The following is a 19,908-nucleotide window of genomic DNA, read 5'->3' as shown; positions in this document are numbered from 1 at the left end:
GTCCGGAAACAGTAACTTTAGAAACGCTAGCATCCATAGACTTCTTCCCGAATCCGCGTGAGAGTGCACACTCTGCACCCGATCTCCCTAGGCCTCCTGCTCCTAACCTTAGGGTTCAGTAGGGTAGTCCTAGCGATCTTGAAGCCTCTGGCTCTGGTTACTTACCTGCTAGTATTTCGCATTCCACTTTTTGTGTATATGGTTTTTCGTGCCCCTCGGGCATTTGTGTAAATTGTGCAACTTGAAGTATTTTCGTAAGAGTTTTGTATTGTGCTTAGCTCCCTGACTCATAAAGAGTTCAGGGTAGTCTTGTTATAAATAAATATCCTTTATTTTCATAACAACTTGTGTGGTGTCCTTTCACTTGGTGTTCAAGGGGTATATGTGATGGTAAAACAGCTGGCTTAACACGCCCTCTAGAGTTTAGCCTCAAGACTGCTCGTGTCCATGCTACTAGGATAGCTGGTCTAATAAGGTTGACTTACAACCAATCATCAATAAGGGTTGTTTGGTATGATACAAAGTGATCACTAGAATAGTGAGCACTATATATCAGGCCAACTTCTCACATTGGTGTGCAGCGGTTGGGATTTGAGCTTGCTGTTGTTTTACCTCGCACGTATCCTAAGAATATCAATTGAAAGATCACATAAGTACCCAGGTACATATAACTTAACTTAGAATACTCTGAGTTCTACTGAACCAGCTGTTGTAGTGCAACAGGGCTTAGCACACCCTGACTACAACTCTTAGCAAGGGATCAGTAGGTAAACCCATAGTGTAGGTAGGTGCATCACTTACACCACACTAGAAGCATGTCTACCCATGGAGAGTCTTCAGAGACTCCCCTTGCGGTTGTTGACCCTCCACAGGTCACTTCCAGATATGCAGCCCTTAGCTTCCAGGGGGTGAGACAATTGTGTACCTCCAGGAAACTAAAACAGGGTTCTAACCCTACCACTCCTTTCCTGTTAGGTCTCTTAGAGACTTATGATGCTAGAAAGGTCTCTCATACAGATGGGAGCATGCCCCCCTTAGAAGGTACCCTTGGTGATCCTGACCTCCCTGAAACTGATGAAGTAGAGGAGGAAGAGGATGAAGAGGTTATTTCTGGGGATGAGGCAGACAATGGTCCTGAGCTAGTCAGCAGACTTACTAGGGCCAACTTAGACCTACATAGGGAAGGATCTGGGGGACCCCCAGTACTGACCCTAAGCAGGCCTAACTTTGGAGTTAGAAGAGATAGATCTCATTCTAGGGACTCCAATAGATCTGTGCACTCTCATGGCTCTGCTCAGAGGAGAATGACTTCTCCCCAGAGGAGAATAACTTCCCCTCAGAGGAGAGAACATGAAGCAAGGATGAAACAGGCTAATCTGAGGATTCAGAGGGAAGAACTTGCCCTTGCCAAGGAGAAGCTTGCCTTTGCTAGAGAGCAACAGTTAAGTGGGGTATTCCCCACTGGTGGCAGCAATATCCCTAAGGATAAAGACAGGAGTTTTGATACTAGACACCTGAGTAAAATAGTGCCCCCCCTTTAAACAAGGGGATGACATCCACAAATGGATGACTGCTTTGGAGAGGGCCTGCACTGTCCAGTGCATCCCCCAGAGTCAGTGGGCAGCTATTTTGTGGCTCTCCTTTGAAGGTAAAGGTAGAGATAAGCTCCTCACTACTAGAGCTGAGGATGCTAACAATTACCAAGTCTTGAAAAATACACTGATTGATGGGTTTGGCTTAACCACTGAACAGTACAGGTTGCTGTTCAGAGACACCCAGAAAATTCAGTCTCAAGATTGGGCTGACTTTGTAGATTGTGCCACTAAGGCTTTTGAAGGCTGGTTACTGGGAAGTAAAGTTACAGATTACACAAGATTGTATAATCTAATTATGAGAGAACAAATCTTAAGTAATTGTCAAAATCAGTTGTTGCATCAGCACCTTATTGACTCAGATCTGACCTCTCCCCAAGAATTGGGAAAGAAGGCAGACAGATGGGTCAGGACAAGGGTCAAGCAGCAGAACCAGAACCAGGGTGGTGGCCAGAAGAAAGCAGATCCCAAGGGTAATGAGAATAAGCAAAATGACCAGAAGTCTTCAACAGGGCCCCAACAATCTAAAGAGGGTGGCACCCAGAATTCCCAAAAGAAGAAGAATGGTCAGAAGAAACCATGGTGCCAATACTGCAAAAGTAATACTCACTGGTTTAGTGAGTGCACCAAGAAAGGCCCAACTCCTACCACTACTGCCCTTAAGGCATCTGCACCCCCTAGTACAGTTAGTAGTGGTAGTAATCCTCCTAAGGCTATAGTGGGGTTAACCCTGGGAACTGAGGCGGGCTCTGACTTAGTCAGAACACCTACTCAGGCTGTTCTTGTTTGTACTGGGGACATGGATATGACCCCTACAATAAGTCCCAGTACTCTGGGCAAGTACAGGCAGACACCTTTGATTAATGGAAAGATGGCTCAAGCCTACAGGGACACTTGTGCCAGTGTCACCATGGTGACACCTAACTTTGTGGACCCTGACCAGGTAATACTGGGAGCAGACTACCTGGTGACCAATGCTAGCAATGCCACTACCTCCCATAGTATGGCACTTGTTAACTTCTCCTGGGGAGGGGTAAATGGCCTCAAAAGGGTTGTTGTTAGTTCAGACCTCCCTGTGGACTGTCTTTTGGGCAATGATTTGGAATCCTCCTTATGGTCAGATGTGGAGTGTAGGACTCACGTGGAGATGTTAGGGTTGTCAGCACATGTCCTTGCTGTGACTAGGTCACAGGCCAAGAAATGCCCAGCTGAACTAGTGCTGGATCCTGGAACAATGGACCAGACACTACCCAAGAGAAGGAGCAGTAGGGGTAAGATTGACTCTTCCCCCCTGCCTCAGGTGATGGATCAGCTCTCTCAGGAGACTGACCCCAAGACCCCAGAAGGAACTGTCCTAGAAGAGCTTGAGCCTGAACAGGTTGAGTTTCTTGGGACAGGGGGCCCTTCCAGGGCAGACTTGAGGCAGGCCCAGTTAGACTGTTCCTCTCTTGAACCCCTCAGGCAGCAGGCTGCTGCTGAGGCTGCAGGGAATGCCACAGGTGCCCATAAAGCATACTGGGACAATGGACTCCTTTACTCTGAGGCAAGAGACCCCAAGCCTGGTGCTACCAGGAGGCTGGTCATCCCCTTGTCTCTGAGAGGTTTCCTTCTCACCTTGGCCCATGAAATTCCCCTTGCAGGTCACTTAGGCCAGAATAAGACTTGAGACAGGCTTGCCCCACACTTTCACTGGCCCCATATGTCTGAGGACACTAAGAACTTTTGTCGTTCCTGTGTCACCTGCCAAGCCAGTGGCAAATCAGGTAGCACAACAAAGGCCCCCCTTATACCACTACCTGTGGTGGGGGTTCCCTTTGAAAGAGTGGGGATTGACATTGTTGGACCAATGGACCCCCCCAACAGCATCTGGGCACAGATTTATACTGGTGGTAGTGGATCATGCCACCAGGTATCCAGAAGCTATTCCCCTTAGAACCACTACAGCTCCTGTTGTGGCAAGGGCCCTGGTTGGAGTATTCTCCAGAGTGGGGTTCCCTAAGGAGGTGATCTCTGACAGAGGTGCAAACTTCATGTCAGGATACTTGACTGCTATGTGGAAGGAATGTGGTGTCAATTACAAATTCACCACACCCTATCATCCACAATGCAATGGGCTTGTTGAAAGATTCAACAAGACCCTCAAAGGGATGATAAAAGGGTTACCAGAAAAGCTTAGGCGAAGATGGGACATCCTTTTACCCTGCCTTCTGTTTGCTTACAGAGAGGTCCCACAGAAGGGGGTTGGTTACAGCCCTTTTGAGCTTTTGTTTGGACATTCTGTAAGAGGACCCCTATGTCTTGTGAAGGAAGGATGGGAGTTACCTCTCAAAAAGCCTAAACTTGACATAGTGGACTATGTACTTGGTCTCCGCTCCAGGATGGCAGAGTACATGGAGAAGGCATCTAAAAACCTGGAGGCCAGCCAAGAACTTCAAAAAGCTTGGCATGACCAAAAGGCTGTCCTAACTGTTTACCATGCAGGACAGAAGGTGTGGGTGTTGGAGCCAGTGGCCCCAGCAGCTCTCCAAGACAAATGGTCTGGACCCCACATCATCATTGAACAAAAGGGAGAAGTCACCTATTTGGTGGACATGGGAACTCCCAGGAGACCTCACAGAGTACTTCATGTGAATAGGCTCAAAGCATTTGTTGACAGGGAGGACATGGGCTTGCTCATGGCCACAGATGAGGGACAGGAGGAAGAGAGTGACCCTCTCCCAGACCTGCTCACTCAGAAACCTGATGATGGGTCAGTGGATGGTGTAGTCTTTTCTGACAGCCTCTCTGAGCATCAGCAACAGGATTGTAGGCAAGTCCTTCAATCCTTCAGACAAATGTTTTCTCTGACCCCCAGTCAGACAAACTGGTGCACACATGAGGTGGACACTGGAGACAGTCTGCCTATAAAGAGTAAAATCTACAGGCAACCTGACCACGTCAGGGACTGCATAAAAACTGAAGTACAAAAGATGTTGGAATTGGGAGTCATTGAACCCTCAGAGAGCCCTTGGGCTAGTCCTGTAGTTCTAGTGCCTAAACCTCACACCCAGGATGGTAAGAGAGAGATGAGGTTTTGCGTAGGCTACAGGGGTCTCAATGCTGTCACTAAGACAGATGCCCATCCAATACCCAGGGCAGATGAACTGATAGATAAGTTGGCTTCTGCAACTTTCTTAAGTACATTTGACCTAACAGCTGGTTATTGGCAAATCAGGTTAGCTGAGGATGCCAAGGCCAATACAGCATTTTCTACCCCAGGAGGTCATTACCAGTTTGTGGTGATGCCCTTTGGTTTGAAAAATGCCCCTGCCACTTTTCAAAGGTTGGTGAACCAAGTTCTCACTGGGTTGGATGACTTTTGTGCAGCATATCTAGATGATATTGCTGTCTTTAGCTCCAGCTGGGAGGATCACCTGATCCACCTGAGGAAAGTTTTAGAGGCCCTGCAAAAGGCAGGCCTCACTATCAAGGCTACTAAGTGCCAGATAGGGCAGAGTCAAGTTGTGTACTTGGGCCACCTTGTAGGTGGAGGCCAAGTTCAACCTCTGGAGAGCAAGATACAGGCCATAAAGGACTGGGCTCCTCCAACCACCCAGACACAGGTCAGAGCTTTCTTGGGCCTGTCTGGTTATTACAGGAAATTTGTCAGAAATTATGGAACCATTGTGACTCCACTTAATGACCTGACAAGTAAGAAAATGCCAAAGAAAGTTCAGTGGACAGTTAGCTGTCAGAAGGCATTCGATGACCTAAAGCAGGCCATGTGCACTGCACCTATTCTCAAGAGTCCAGACTACTCCAAACCTTTCATTGTCCAAACAGATGCTTCTGAGTTGGGTGTGGGAGCTGTTCTATCTCAGCTGAATATTGATGGTCATGACCAGCCCATTGCTTTTATAAGTAGAAGGCTGACCCCTAGAGAGAAACGTTGGTCAGCTATTGAGAGGGAGGCCTTTGCTGTGGTTTGGGCCCTGAAGAAGTTGAGGCTATACTTGTTTGGTACCCACTTCAAAGTTCAGACCGACCATAAGCCCCTCTTATGGCTAAATCAAATGAAGGGTGAAAACCCCAAACTTCTTAGGTGGTCCATTTCCCTGCAGTGGATGGACTTTACAGTGGAGCACCGCCCAGGAACTGACCATGGTAATGCAAATGGTCTCTCCAGGTACTTCCACTTAGAGCAAGAAGACTCACCTGGTCAAGGTTAGTTTAATGTCCCTAAGTTTGGGGGGGGGGGTTATGTAGGAGAGTGGGGTCTGCAATCCCATGGCCACCCCAGATTTTTGCTTTTTTTGCTTCACTGGTTTACGACTTTCCCTGGCTGTGGGCCTGCTAATCAGACCCACAGCCTAGCTGTTCTCTCTCTAAATTACAACCATGTACCTTAGGTGCATTTTACCAATTGGTACTGGGCCACCTTATCAGTCCCTGTACAGCATACCTTAGGTATCCAGGGCATAGGTGTACCAAGGGCCTACCAGGGGCTGAAGCATGTATTATGCCACCCCTGGCTGGCCACCCAAACAGACACAACTGGCTGCACGACAGCTGGGGCAAGGTGGTGTAAACACCCTTTGCTTTAGATATAGTATTCCTATATCTAACCCTAAAATGGACACATATATTCCTATCAGTCACTCCTATGGCAGGCCTTATCAATCCTGAAGGCAGAGTGCTTGGAATTATGTGAGATGGTGCTCTGGCATGAGCCGAGCCCGTTTGCAGCTTGCGGAACCAAGTCCAAATAGCTGTTCCATGATAACGCTATACCATATACTCTTAAGTGCATTATAATCCTCGCGGTTAAATGCTAACTTTGGTATAGCATTATCAAAACATGTCGAGTAAGGTGTCATACAAATTGGAATACTAACCCCTCGCCAATTCTGGCAACGGGGTTTGCATGCCACCCTTCTAGAGGGACACGACATGTATGTAACTGTGAACCCCGGTTAAAGTCAGACACAGCCTCAGCTCCACAAAATGGATGCTGCCACCGAGACACAAGTCTGCCCTCCTGCTGCTGGGAGTCCTTCCAGCAACGGAGGCCTGGACAAAGGGTTTCCTGCCAGGGGCGGTGCTAGCACCATCCCAGACAGGATTTTGTGTATCCCAGGTAGGCAGGGCTGAAAGGAAGGTGACTGCAAGTGGCACCCCGGTGCTCACTGTGCATATGCCGGCTCAAACCAGTTCCTGGGGCACACCAGCCCATGAGCCGGGGAGAGACCGGACAAAGGAGAGGGGTGTAACCACCCCCCTCCTGGTCCCACCCATAGGGCTGGACTTAGTCGCGTGGCAGCCCCTTTTCTTAGGATAAAGGTAGGAGCTGGCCCCCTTCCCAAATTAGATAATCTTGAATCTTGAACTACTTTCCACGAAAGGAACTCTTGACTTTCTCTGAAGACTCTCCCTTGTGGCTAAGGAGTAGCCACCCTGCACCAGCAGGCACCATCGAAGCTCTTGCGGTTTGCTGCACGTCCATCCTCAGGATCAAGACTGCCCAGCTCGACGAGACCCAGATTCCCTGCCATCTCTGACCTCTACCTACATCATCCAGCCCAGCTGAGATTCATGGGTGTGACGAGACCCGTGGGACCGGCCATCTTCAAGACCTGCACGACGCTTCACCAGCACGACCCCCGAGAGACCCTCGAGTAAGCGCATCGGGGTTTGAGAAGCCCTAACCCTAAGCAGCTCCAGCACCGAAGTCCAGCCTCCCAGCATCCACGAGATCTGTGTGGGGCCCTTCTGCTTCTTTGCTGCTTGCCACGTTGTCCGGTCACTTGCCCGTTGGCTAGTGACCCTCTTGACGACGTACCACGACGTTTTCACCGCTGGTCTAGGTCCCCTAGACTGGCCCTTGCTTCCTGTCCAACAAGAAGTGCCCTGGACCCTCCTGGTCCACTCCAGACGCCATCTCGACTCCACCGCGTGGGCTTGCCTTTGCCTAGGTTTGTTGCTCAAATCCTGAGTCCAGCATCGCCGACAGCCAACAGCCTCGTGGGACAGCTCGCACCTCCAGCCTGGACGCCGACAACGCCTCCTAGCCTGTGTGACTGCCGAGTCCAGCGTCGCCCACTCACCTGGTCGAGGTGACTTCATCCGGTGCCCTCCTGGTGCCCACCTAATCACTGGCTAGTGATTAAGAACTGAGTCCCCTCTGCTTTCAGGTCGTCTCCTTCACTGATCCAGCCTTGGATCACACCGAACTTCTTCACTGGTCGCCTGCCAGCAACTTCTTCTTTCAGGCTCCATAGACTTCAACGAGGATTCCCGACGTCTTTTGAACCCTATGCAGCCGTGGCCCCTGGGCTAGGTAATTTGAGTATTTCGGTACTCCAGCACAGGTTCACTATCCAAGTGTCCAGATCCTTTGTCGTTTTCAGTCTACCTAGTCGGATTCGTCCGGAAACAGTAACTTTAGAAACGCTAGCATCCATAGACTTCTTCCCGCATCCCGCGTGAGAGTGCACACTCTGCACCCGATCTCCCTAGGCCTCCTGCTCCTAACCTTAGGGTTCAGTAGGGTAGTCCTAGCGATCCTGAAGCCTCTGGATCTGGTTACTTACCTGCTAGTATTTCGCATTCCACTTTTTGTGTATATGGTTTTTCGTGCCCCTCGGGCATTTGTGTAAATTGTGCAACTTGAAGTATTTTCGTAAGAGTTTTGTATTGTGCTTAGCTCCCTGACTCATAAAGAGTTCAGGGTAGTCTTGTTATAAATAAATATCCTTTATTTTCATAACAACTTGTGTGGTGTCCTTTCACTTGGTGTTCAAGGGGTATATGTGATGGTAAAACAGCTGGCTTAACACGCCCTCTAGAGTTTAACCTCAAGACTGCTCGTGTCCATGCTACTAGGATAGCTGGTCTAATAAGGTTGACTTACAACCAATCATCAATAAGGGTTGTTTGGTATGATACAAAGTGATCACTAGAATAGTGAGCACTATATATCAGGCCAACTTCTCACACAGCGCATGATCCGTCCAGCATTGAGGCCTGATGTCATTCACCACTACATGCTGGGCATCAGCAAACACCAGGTCCAGAGCATGACCTTTCTGGTGAGTCGCAGAAAGGACCAGCTGCTGCAGCTGAATGTTATTACAGGCCTGACACAGTTCTTGATAGGCAGAGTCTGAGGGCCCGTTGGGCCATAGATTAAAATCTCCCAGAACTATCAATCTATTATGGGAGTTGGAAAGATCATAGATAAGGTCAATAAAGTCCAGTTCTACCTTACAGTCCGCCCGAGTCCAAGTTTCCGTAAGGAAAAGCACATCGAGCCCGCAGGATTCGATAAGAAAAACAATCTCCATATGGTGCTTACAGAGGGAGCGGACATTCAGTAGACCACAAAGTAGTTGCTCTGGTATGACCGTGGAATCGGTCTGCTGGGGTCTAAGCTGCAAAAGATCAGCCACTGGCCCCTCACGCAAGATGGCGCCCAAAGATGTTATTAACCTTCGTGACCCAACCCAATATGGCGGCCAAAAGCGGCGAGTTCCTAAAGAGCCCCCCAGCTATCCCTCTATCCCAGCAAGTGTGGGTGCCAACCAATTAAAGTGTGGGTAAGTCCTAACAGAGGAGCCCCACGCACAAGAAGAGAGCGGCAGCGTTCTAGCGCTAAACAGCACGAGCGCGAGCAAAATAGAGCAAAGAGTAGTGCCAGTAATGCTAAACAAATTAAACCAACAGGTTATTAAAATATTTAAAAGCAGCAGGTAATAGCGGCATGCGTCGCGCATCGCGTAGCAGGCAAATAAGTCTACCTGACTACGGAAGGCAGCTCGCTTAAGTAGGCTCCCCCTCCAATGCAAGAGTCCAGTGAGGGCAAGCCACTGGCCCCTCACTCAAGATGGCGCCCAAAGATGTTATTAACCTTCGTGACCCAACCCAATATGGCGGCCAAAAGCGGCGAGTTCCTAAAGAGCCCCTCAGCTATCCCTCTATCCCAGCAAGTGTGGGTGCCAACCAATTTAAGTGCGGGTAAGTCCTAACAGAAGAGCCCCACGCACAAGAAGAGAGGTGACGGCGTTCTAGCGCTAAACAGCGTGAGCGCGAGCAAAATAGAGCAAAGAGTAGTGCCAGTAATGCTACACAAATTAAACCAACAGGTTATTAGAATATTTAAAAGCAGCAGGTAATAGCGGCATGCGTCGCGCGTCGCGTAGCAGGCAAATAAGTCAATACAATACTATCAAAGCTACACGCCCGCTGTCTCAACCAATACCAGTGCGGCTCTGAGTGACGTCAGCGCAGCTCCGCAACTGACTCCCTCCTTCAAAAGGTAATGCAAAACCTCAATTATTTTATTTAAAGTGCAATTCTTTTTTAATCAACAACGTATAAACATTCGACACTGTACTCGAGTGACTAGAAAGGAAAGATATATTTCAATGCAAGTAAATCCCTTCCGTTTACTTTTCATATACTACGAGTAGATCCCTTCTACCTACCCTTCACACAAGCATTAGAGAACCTGCTATTCCTTCGGACTCATCCACTCTGGGATACATACTAAGGCCAAAGTTTCACCAGCGAACCCCTTTGCTATCAATCAAGCTCAGACGAACCTGCTACTCCTTCTGTGTGACCCTTTCTAGGTGATATCACACTAAAAGTTTTGCTAGCGAACTCTTTGCTATCATTTATTCATACATTCATACAGAAAAACCCTAAATAGTGCTTCCGGCTTTACCTAACCACGCACTAACTTCCTGAGAGTAAGTGACCTCACTGCAGTGTGGCTTCCATTTACCACCCGCTATTCTGCCCCCGGGGATTCCAAACAAACATATAACAGGTACGAACGATTTTGGTTAATACATAAAATTCATAAAGCATCAACAGAATCAATAAAACTTCAAAACATTTCAAATAATCTCACATTTGATCGATCAATCATAATAATGTTTTCATAACCAACTAACCAACCAACTAACTAACTACCTTTATTTAACTAAACCCTAACCTTTCCTCTGCTACCAAAGAAATGTACTGGTAGAGTGCAAATGTCACCCGACTATAAATTTACCATACTCACCTGGGCCCATAATCAATTACACATTTCTTAAATCAGGTAACCTATGCTCTAACTACCAGATATTTTACCTGCTAGGTCCTATACCATTTGACTTACCAATCCTTGTCACTGGTACCTGTAACCAATAACCAACCTGTAACTGAAAAATTCCCGCTAAAGCGGCGATAAGGCCCTTGGTAATATGCCCCTCAGTTCCTTGGCCATAGTCCAAAGGTCACTGTTCCGGAGACTTAAGATTTTCGCGCAGTCGCAGTTTCAACAAATATGGAGTACAGCATTACAAGCCAGGCCAGTTTTCAAAGTGCAACATGAAATGGAAAAGAAACAGTTTTAGAACACAGAATAAAATAATACACTGTATACCATGTATTTCTACTCTATACCCATTATCTTAATCTTAACTATAGCCTTAGGATTAGGCAGAACGAACAGCTTGGCGAAAGCAGCAGTGCAAGCTTCTCGCATGTGAGAACATAGAGCAGCCATATTAGCACTAGTGCGCAGAAGAGGCAGATTCCCTCCAAAACAACTAATACGTCATGTCACGTGAGTATGACAGACGCATGCTCAATAGAAACCCTCGCGTAGCAGCAGCCATCTTAGATGCAAGCGTATTATTATTAGTAAACACATGAGCAAGCTTCACTCAGACACCCAATGTTGATGTAAAATATGCAGAATTAGTCAAACGAACATGTTGGTTACTTTATTAACGTTATTCGAGGTTGATGAGTACAAGCAAGTCGCTTCATGTGCGAATCCTTGCTCCATCACTTTGCGGTGCCAGTGTGGAACTGCCAAGCATACTACAAGTTTCCTCACTGCGACCCTAACCACGGCGGTGAAACCGCATTTGTTAGGGTGGCGGTGAGCAAACAAAGGAGGCCCTACAGCAGTCAAGGCCGGTATGACACGGGGGTGGGCGGGTGCGCGCGGGGAGGGGGTTGTGCAGTGGGATTAATATTAAAAAAATAAAAGTTAACTTATCTTCGCTGGCTCGGTCCCGCGCCGTCGGTCTGCGTCATCCTCTAGGCAACGGGAAGCAGCCGCATGAAGCCTCCCTCCCCTACCCTAAGCCAATCACAATGCTGCAATGGCAGCGTGGTGATTGGCTGAGACGCCGACCACACAGGCATCAATGGGGAGGCCATTTTCTCCATGTAGGCTGCATGCAGCGTAAATGGAGAAAAGGGAGGCTGCGAATGACTGGTTTGGTGGGCCCTGGGGCAGACCAAACAGTCAGGGCTATCTGAGTGGGCAAGCCACTCCTCCCCTGCCCTACAGCAGGACCGCCCACCTGCCCGCCCCCAACCAACTCTTCTGCTTTCTCGCACTAGAAGAAGCAGAAACTTCGAATGGTATTTATAATGCCATTTTATGTTTTTGCTTCTCCCACTGCGAGAATGCAGTGGGGCTATGCTCCTCCCCCCACATGTCGCCCCTGCCCTACAGTGCCCCTCAGTTCCTCATGGCCGATAGGAGGCATGCAGGGGGCACATGGTGTGCCCCCCTGTGTGCATGCATGCCTAGTTCCTGCATGACATAGACTTAACAGTCCATCCAGTGCAGGAACATGCTTTGATGCTGCCATTGCAGTGCCATTTAGAAAGGCACTGCTGTGGGAACGCCAAAGGACCAGACTATGAGGAAATTCATATTCTGGAGGGCGGCCAGTGGTCGAGTTTGGTGGTCCGGGGACCAGGCGGTGGCTTGCCGCCTCACTTCCGCACCCCGAAACTTGCAACCAGGACCTAGTCTTTCTTTGCTGCTTTCAAGACTCTCAGGTTAGTGGCAGTCGGATTTGGAAGGCTTAAAATGAGTATTTCAAGAACAGGGTATTTAACATCATTAATGAAATTGAGGGTTGGAGTCCTCTCATTTTCGTTTCTAAGGCTAGTACATAAAGAGAGAACATCACTAAAAATGGATGGTTAAACCATGTGTGGGGATTTAAGAATCAGGCACCAGTCTTAACACGTCTGTATTTCTGAGCTATTTTGCAATAGTCATCTGATAAAAAAAGGATATTTGTTGGTCATACATGCTTACAGCTGCTGTCAGAATATATGTCTTTACTAAAATAGCGGTCAATCAGAGATGGACCTAGCATAATATTGGCTGAACGTGTCTGCCTCTACATTTTTACCCCATCAATTCTGATCCTGTGTTTGGCTTCAGTAACTAACTGCTAGATGTCCTAGGCAGGTACTGTTTTGTGGACACAGAAGAGTGACATGTCTACCTTGATTGCAAATGCCCCACCTGGTGGGTCTAAACTTAGCTCCTCAAATAAACTAAAATCTCTGGGAGGCTCCAGAAAGGGTTTATTTATTTTTTGTATCTCATTATATTTATTTGTTATTTAGTGCTAAATGAACACAATGAACCTTATTGAGGCAAAAGGCATTCAGTATAAGAAGAGTCTTCCTTGTATTGCTTTTCTAAAGGCCTGAAATTATATGTATTAGAGATATATAAGCAAACTATTTAGGTGAGGTGTAAGGTCTGATTATTTATTGACAGCCTGGTTCATGGCAGGTGTTTAGAACCTGCTGCAGTTCCAATTTAGACTGATGGCGTCCGAAACAGATATGAATATACATTGGATCGCTCTGTTGTGCAAGTGAACTGCTATCACAGAAATGGCATTGAGGGAAACCACCTAGTTACAATGAAACCGAATGAAGGAGTTCTGTGATGGTAATACGTGATCCTGGGTGCTGCACTTGAGGAACTTTTTAGAACTCTCCTAACCTGGAATATTGTTCATATTTATTGAAGTTAGCCACCCTAAAGAGTTCTAATAGTCTTATCTCGTGAGTAGCAGATCCCATCAATTATTTGTAGAATTTTACAAATACCGCAATGACTTATGTGCAAACAAGACAGGACTTGCAAACTTCTCACACATTACAAAGGGCAACGGGAGATCTTTGTAGCTTAGCATCCATTCTGACTGGAAATCACTCTCTCCATTAAGACCACCATGTTGGATAAACCCATAATAAAAGACTAGTATAGGTTTCATGTGTCCAGGATGGGCTGAAGCCCTCCTGTCTTCTTATCGCGGTGTAAAAGAGACCAGCTGACTGTCGTGTGTTTAAATCTGGTTCCAGTCACTACCTTCTAGTGACTGGAATTCTAGAGGTATTCATTTAGGGAGTTGAATAAGGCTTCGGGTTGGAGAATGTTTGTTGTCCAAACTTTAGATGCTAATTCTGTTTAAAACGTGTATCTTGCAATGCCGTTATGTTATGTGAACTTCTAACTAAGCTATTCGTGGTTTCTGTTGCGAATTAGGCATTCTAGGGAAAGGTGGATTAAACGAGTATGTGAGTGTGTAAAGAGGAGGCCAATCATAGATATTGATTAGGTTTATTGTAAGAATAAAAGAAATACAGGTGAGTGCCAGGGAGCAGCTACAAGGCAGCCTTACTTCTCTGCAACCGCTCCACTCTTCTTAAGATGCACATTCCATATTCTAAATACCTCACAGCATTCCTATCACAAGGCTTTGTATCTTAAAGATACATAACAAAATACAACATAACATACCCCCCCCCCTCAACAATTAAAATGAAAGGAAATTTTTTTTTGTTTTTAAAAAAACAATAGAAAAGAAATGATGAATAAGAACAACATGTGTGTGAACAATTTAATATCAATTCATGACATAGTCCTTGAATTTATAAGGTAACGTAGAAATTCTTTTACCATTACCACATTCAACAAAACTGGGATCACTAGAAGTACTTGCGGAATTATTGGAATCACCGTTGATATCACGATTACTTTGACTAGTAACACTTCCCCCCTCTTCACAAGAAGGTCGACTCACAACAAGTGAATCACGCATGGTATCAGTATTCCCCTCAGAGTCAGCAAACTGTGCCTGCAGACAACTGTTCTCAAAATGGTCTTCCATCCAATCATACATATTTTGATTATCTGTGATACCTGCATCTCCTTCCTCAGATTTATCTTGACTAAAAGCAATACTTTTCATATTCCATACTTTCCCATCACTCAATTTAACTGCATTTCTCAATACTTCAATGACTTGTTTCTGTGGATCAAAACGACTTTCACCTTTTGGTACTTTAAAAGGTTTCTTAACACGTACCCAATCACCTACATTAACATTCACACTTTTAGTGCCTGAGGGGCAGATTTATGAGGCACTTGCGCCACGTTTACGCCGCTGTTGCGTCACGCAAGGCGGCGTAAACGTGGCGCATCCCTACGAACGATTTACAACGTGACGCATCTAGGCAGATGCGTCACGTTGTAAAGCCCTGCGCCGCTTGTGGGCGTTCCAGCGCAGGGTGGGCGTTCCGGGGCAGGTGCGCCTCGCAAAAGTGGCTGAGTGAAATCTATAAGATTTCACTCAGTCACTTTCAGGCCAATGCTGCGTCAAAAGCCTGCGCCTGCTTGAAGCAGGCGTAGGTCTTGACGCAGCATTGTGGAGATGGGGCACCCCCGAGCCTTGCTGGAGCTGCGTCGCGCTTGCGACGCAACTCCAGCAATGCGTCACCTTTACGGAACAGATGCGTCACGCATCTGTGCCGTCTTTGCCCCATGGTGCGCCGCATCATAAATGCGGCGCACCATGGGTGGCGGAGCTGTGGCGCACTGTGGCGCATGTTAACTGGCGCATCCCTGGGGATGCGCCAGTTAACATAAATCTGCCCCATAGTGTCTATCATAAAACTCTTTACTTTTAGAATGAAGTAACTCCAAGTCATTCTTTACTTCTGTTGGAGACCACTGCTTAACATTTCCTCCCAACAACCAACCTGGATTGAATTTGCTTCTTGGTAATCTCCCTCTCATCATAACAATGATCTTCCCTACAAAATATTTTTTTCCAAACCTCCTCATTTACAATATAAGGAGATCCAGAATCTGCATATACTTCTACCACTACACCACCAAAAGACACCTTACATAAAGGTTTCCCTTCTAGTGCCTCATCAGATATGTTGATGACACAATTACCTCTTACGTTCTTTACCCATTCCAACCCTTCTTCATCCTCCTCAATAGTAACCTCTTCTTCATCCCAAACATATTTTACATTGCTACGTTTGCGGCACATTTTTGAAAAATGTCCAACCAATCCACAGATTCCACATTTCTTATTAATAGCAGGGCAGGTCCTGCTAAAAGCTAAGTGTTCTTTGCTATCACAACGAGAACATCTTCTTTCTTCTCCTCCAGTATCTTTCTTATGAAACCTCACTGGTTGGCTATTCCATCTTCCTTGTGGACTCTGTCGATAACCTGTTGGTCCCCTTGGATTCTGTTGATATCTTGTCTGGGTCTTGTTCTGTTGTAAAATTTTGCAAACTGCGCCTGGGGGTTTTTCATGTTCCGTTTCTTTTATTACTGTAGAACATCTGCCCGACATCTCTGCTTTCCTCATGATGGCTAGAACATCGTCTAATGGCGCATCACCATTCACCCATAGTCTATCCTGCAAGGTCGTATTATTATTATGCATAACTAGCTGATCTCGAATCAACTCATCATTGATAGCGCCAAATTTACAATCAATTGCTAACTTCTTCAGGTCATCAATCCACTCATCAACTGTTTCTGTCTTACTCTGTTTCCTTTGAAAAAATTTGTGTCTGGTCACCCCCATGCACACTTTAGGTGCGAAATATTTATCCATGTTATTTATGCACTTTTCAAAAACATTAAGATTAGTATCTTCCACTTTACTCATACGAGAATGAGTCTTTAAACCAATTGCTCCCAAAGAATGTAACAAAATTCTCTTTTTCTGTTCTGGTTTCATTTTTTTCTCCTCATCAACAGCCTCTATATAATTTATAAAGTATTCTTTCCACTCAATCCATTTTATTTCTGGTTGAGTACCAGTAGCCCAAAATGGTTGACGAGCACTAATGCTAAAGTTTTGTTGTGCCATCCTTCCTTCTGTATTCACTGTAATAATATCTGTGTCACTACTCCCACTCGAGTCTCCTTTCTCCATAAACTTCCTTTTATTTAAATAGTAGACTATTTACTTCCTCTTTAACTCTTGTATCTTCTCATATATGTAAATTACCACTCCCCGACAGCCTCACCTGTAAATCCACTGTATTTATAGAAAGTTTCTTTAAGAAGATTAATTCCGGACTGATTCTTTCATTGTGTACTGACTTTAGTGTTTTTGTCGTGTACACGAACTTGTTTTTGCCTCAATTCCGCGACTCGCTTAACAAAGATGGCCGCCACGTAGGTTACGCAGCGTGACCTTGCGCCACAACGTCCTTTTCTGTGATGCAGCACGGCTTTGCTCGCACACCTCTCTCTCGCGTACTCCTCGCCCGAATCCCACTGTCTGTTTGAAAGACGCAGCACTAGGGACTCAACAGGCAACACACGCAGACCATACAATTGTTTTTAAATTAAAGGTATGTCGCTCCAATTTTTTTTTTTTCTTTCCAGCTTCCGTTTACCGCAATATTCATGTATTCATTTGCAGTCCGGTATGTGAAATTAGTTCGCAATTTCACAAGTCTTGACTTGATCTCTCACCCAGTGGTTCTAAAATTCCTTGGGTCCGCCTTCTTAATGTCCCATCGTCGCCAATTGTAAAGAGGAGGCCAATCATAGATATTGATTAGGTTTATTGTAAGAATAAAAGAAATACAGGTGAGTGCCAGGGAGCAGCTACAAGGCAGCCTTACTTCTCTGCAACCGCTCCACTCTTCTTAAGATGCACATTCCATATTCTAAATACCTCACAGCATTCCTATCACGAGGCTTTGTATCTTAAAGATACATAACAAAATACAACATAACAGAGTGGTAAGAGTTCTGCTGAATAAGTGTTGCCTTACTCAGTTTCAAACAATACTTTAAGAATAGACCGTATTTCAGGACTTCTAAAGCCATCATGCCATAAACTAGCAATAAACGACCAAATAAACTAGCACTTGACATTTTGGTCATAGCTGCAGCCTCTTTGCACATTCCTATGTTCGCAGGTTCTCTCTTCCTAACTGAAACAGGCATTTGCAATGCAATAGGTCTCGATTTTGCGAGAGTTTACGCTATTGGCATTGTAAATAACAATGCCTTTTATTTATCTGTTTTGATAACTAACACATAAATAAAAGGCATTGTCATTTACAATGCCAATAGCTGCAACTCTTGTGAATGCGAGACCTATTTCATTTCAAAGAAGCTGCCGCCATCGTCTTGGGCTGTTTGGAAAGTGAAAGCATGCATGGTGCGCTGATTGTTGCAGGAAAGCACGTAGGGGCAGATTTATGCCGGCCTAGCGCCGCCGGTGCGTCACTTTTCCCCATGTTAAAAGTGACGCACCGGCAGCGCAAGGCCTTCATAAATCTGCCCCGTAGTGCCTGCCGTAGGAGAAACTCATTAAAAGAAAATAGTGCTTACAAACATACCATGTATCAACAGTAGTAAAAGGGCCAGTCCTAATGGATGGTTACAAATGAATACGAAGCGGTACTGAGGAGGGACTAACAAGCCTATTAACAAATCTGAAGCCAGCATTTACAAAGGACAATGACACAAGCCAAAGAGAAATATGGGTGGAGAGTGGGCAGGGCTTCAAGTACATATTCAAATACGGCATGCCTCGCAGAGCAGGCCATGCCCTGCCCAGGCTCGACCTAAAAATTAAGACAAAAGTGTCATGGGGACAGGACTGACATGATGCTTCCTCAACCATTTCTTTTCTCTGTAAAGGGTGGTGTCATCGGAATTCAGATTGAATGGAACTGTGACCTGGACCGCTCAGCTTCAGAATGTAACCCTCGATATTCCTTCAGCCGCCTGGACAATAAATTCTCCGAAAAATCCATCTCATCGGGATACAACTTCAGGTAAGCGATAGTTGTCATGCTTGTGATGTTCAGAGTAGAAAACAGTAGGAAATATATGTTTTGTTATATTTTACTATAGAGTAAAGTGACCTCAGTGTTTCCAAGAAATCATAGGAACATTTTTGAAGTAATACATTTGATTAAAATGAAGTTGTCGAATTTGTCATTGTAAAACCAAGGAACTATTCTTCCCCATGAAAATTCCACAAACTATTAAAACATTAATTTGATTAGGTTTATTATATTTTTAAGGATTTTATTGGCAATCAGGAATTGAGGACTTTTTCTAGCCTCATTTTTTGGGGATCTCAGCTCTTTCTTTGTAAATCAATTACCATCACAAAGTCTATTCACCTGCACATCATCTTTAATCTAGCTATTACCATAAAGGACATGACCAGAAGAGGTAAGGAATTCAAAAACAACATAGAACAAAGATTCACAGTTAAGGGCCCTGGTAAAACTATAGAATAAATATGTATTAACTGAAAGATCCACAAATCCTAAGGCTGAAATAGGTAACTATTTCATATGGTTAGTTCAAAAGACCTCCCTAAGAATATTTATTATGGAAGGCCACTGAAATCTAAGATGATTCAGAACAAAATCGTATTTCGACTATTCAGGTCGCCAGTGGACCAAGTTGGCTTGCAGGGGAATATTTGAAAAGGTGTAAAAATTACCTTGTGTCAGCAAATTTATGGAGCTCAGTTCATATAAGAGAAGTGCGCCCCAAGAAGTTACCAGGACTTTTAATCAGCTCCTCAAGACATCTTAGAGATGTATTTTTGTATTTATTTATTTATCTATTTATTTGTTTGGTTTTTATAGTGTGCACACGCAGCCCAAACGATAGGAAAGCTTTACAAAGAAAATGATGAAGTTACTAAAGAAGCAGAAGCAACAAGCGTAAGTAATATCAAGACCATAAATGGTACCTCCAAAAATAGAACCTGTAATCAAACTCAGGAGATCATGTCGGCTGAAGGATAGGAGTAATAAGAGATGAGCTTAGGTGGTGGTCTGACAGAGGAAAACAAAAGTTAAGAAAAGATCAATATGGAAGAAGAGAGAACATATCTAAACAGAAGACTAAAAGCAGGAAAGGAAAAAGGGAAAAGATTGAAAAAGGAATTGAGAAAGGGAAGCTGTCAACAGAATAATCTGTTAGTAGTGGCACGATAAAAGTTGTCATTGAAAGGGAATAACTCCTTGAAGGTTGCTAAAGAGGTCGTGGCGAGTAAGCCTGTAAGGAGAAAGTACCAAATTCTGGCTGAACCACTAGAAAAGGATTTATTTATCATGCGTTCCTTTTTGAGAGCCATAGATTCTAAGAGAAGAGATTCTGCGGTAGGTAGAGATCAAAGTCCTTCAGCCACTCCTTTCGGAAGCTTGAAGC

At 45.4% G+C, this 19,908-nt stretch overlaps 1 protein-coding gene across 1 annotated transcript in view; it reads left to right on the top strand.

Annotated features, from left to right (window-relative positions):
- The window catches only part of P2RX5 (purinergic receptor P2X 5), a 559,306-nt gene that overhangs the window by 468,019 nt on the left and 71,379 nt on the right, over nt 1-19,908 (top strand). The window contains exon 8 of the mRNA XM_078679950.1: nt 18,373-18,509. Coding sequence (XP_078536076.1) covers nt 18,373-18,509 — 137 coding nt within the window. The remainder of the gene's footprint in view (nt 1-18,372; nt 18,510-19,908) is intronic.

The sequence above is a fragment of the Lissotriton helveticus genome, chromosome 3_1 (genome assembly GCF_964261635.1).
Source record: "Lissotriton helveticus chromosome 3_1, aLisHel1.1, whole genome shotgun sequence".
Classification (NCBI taxonomy): Eukaryota; Metazoa; Chordata; class Amphibia; order Caudata; family Salamandridae; genus Lissotriton; species Lissotriton helveticus.
This window is presented reverse-complemented; position numbering and strand designations above follow the sequence as displayed.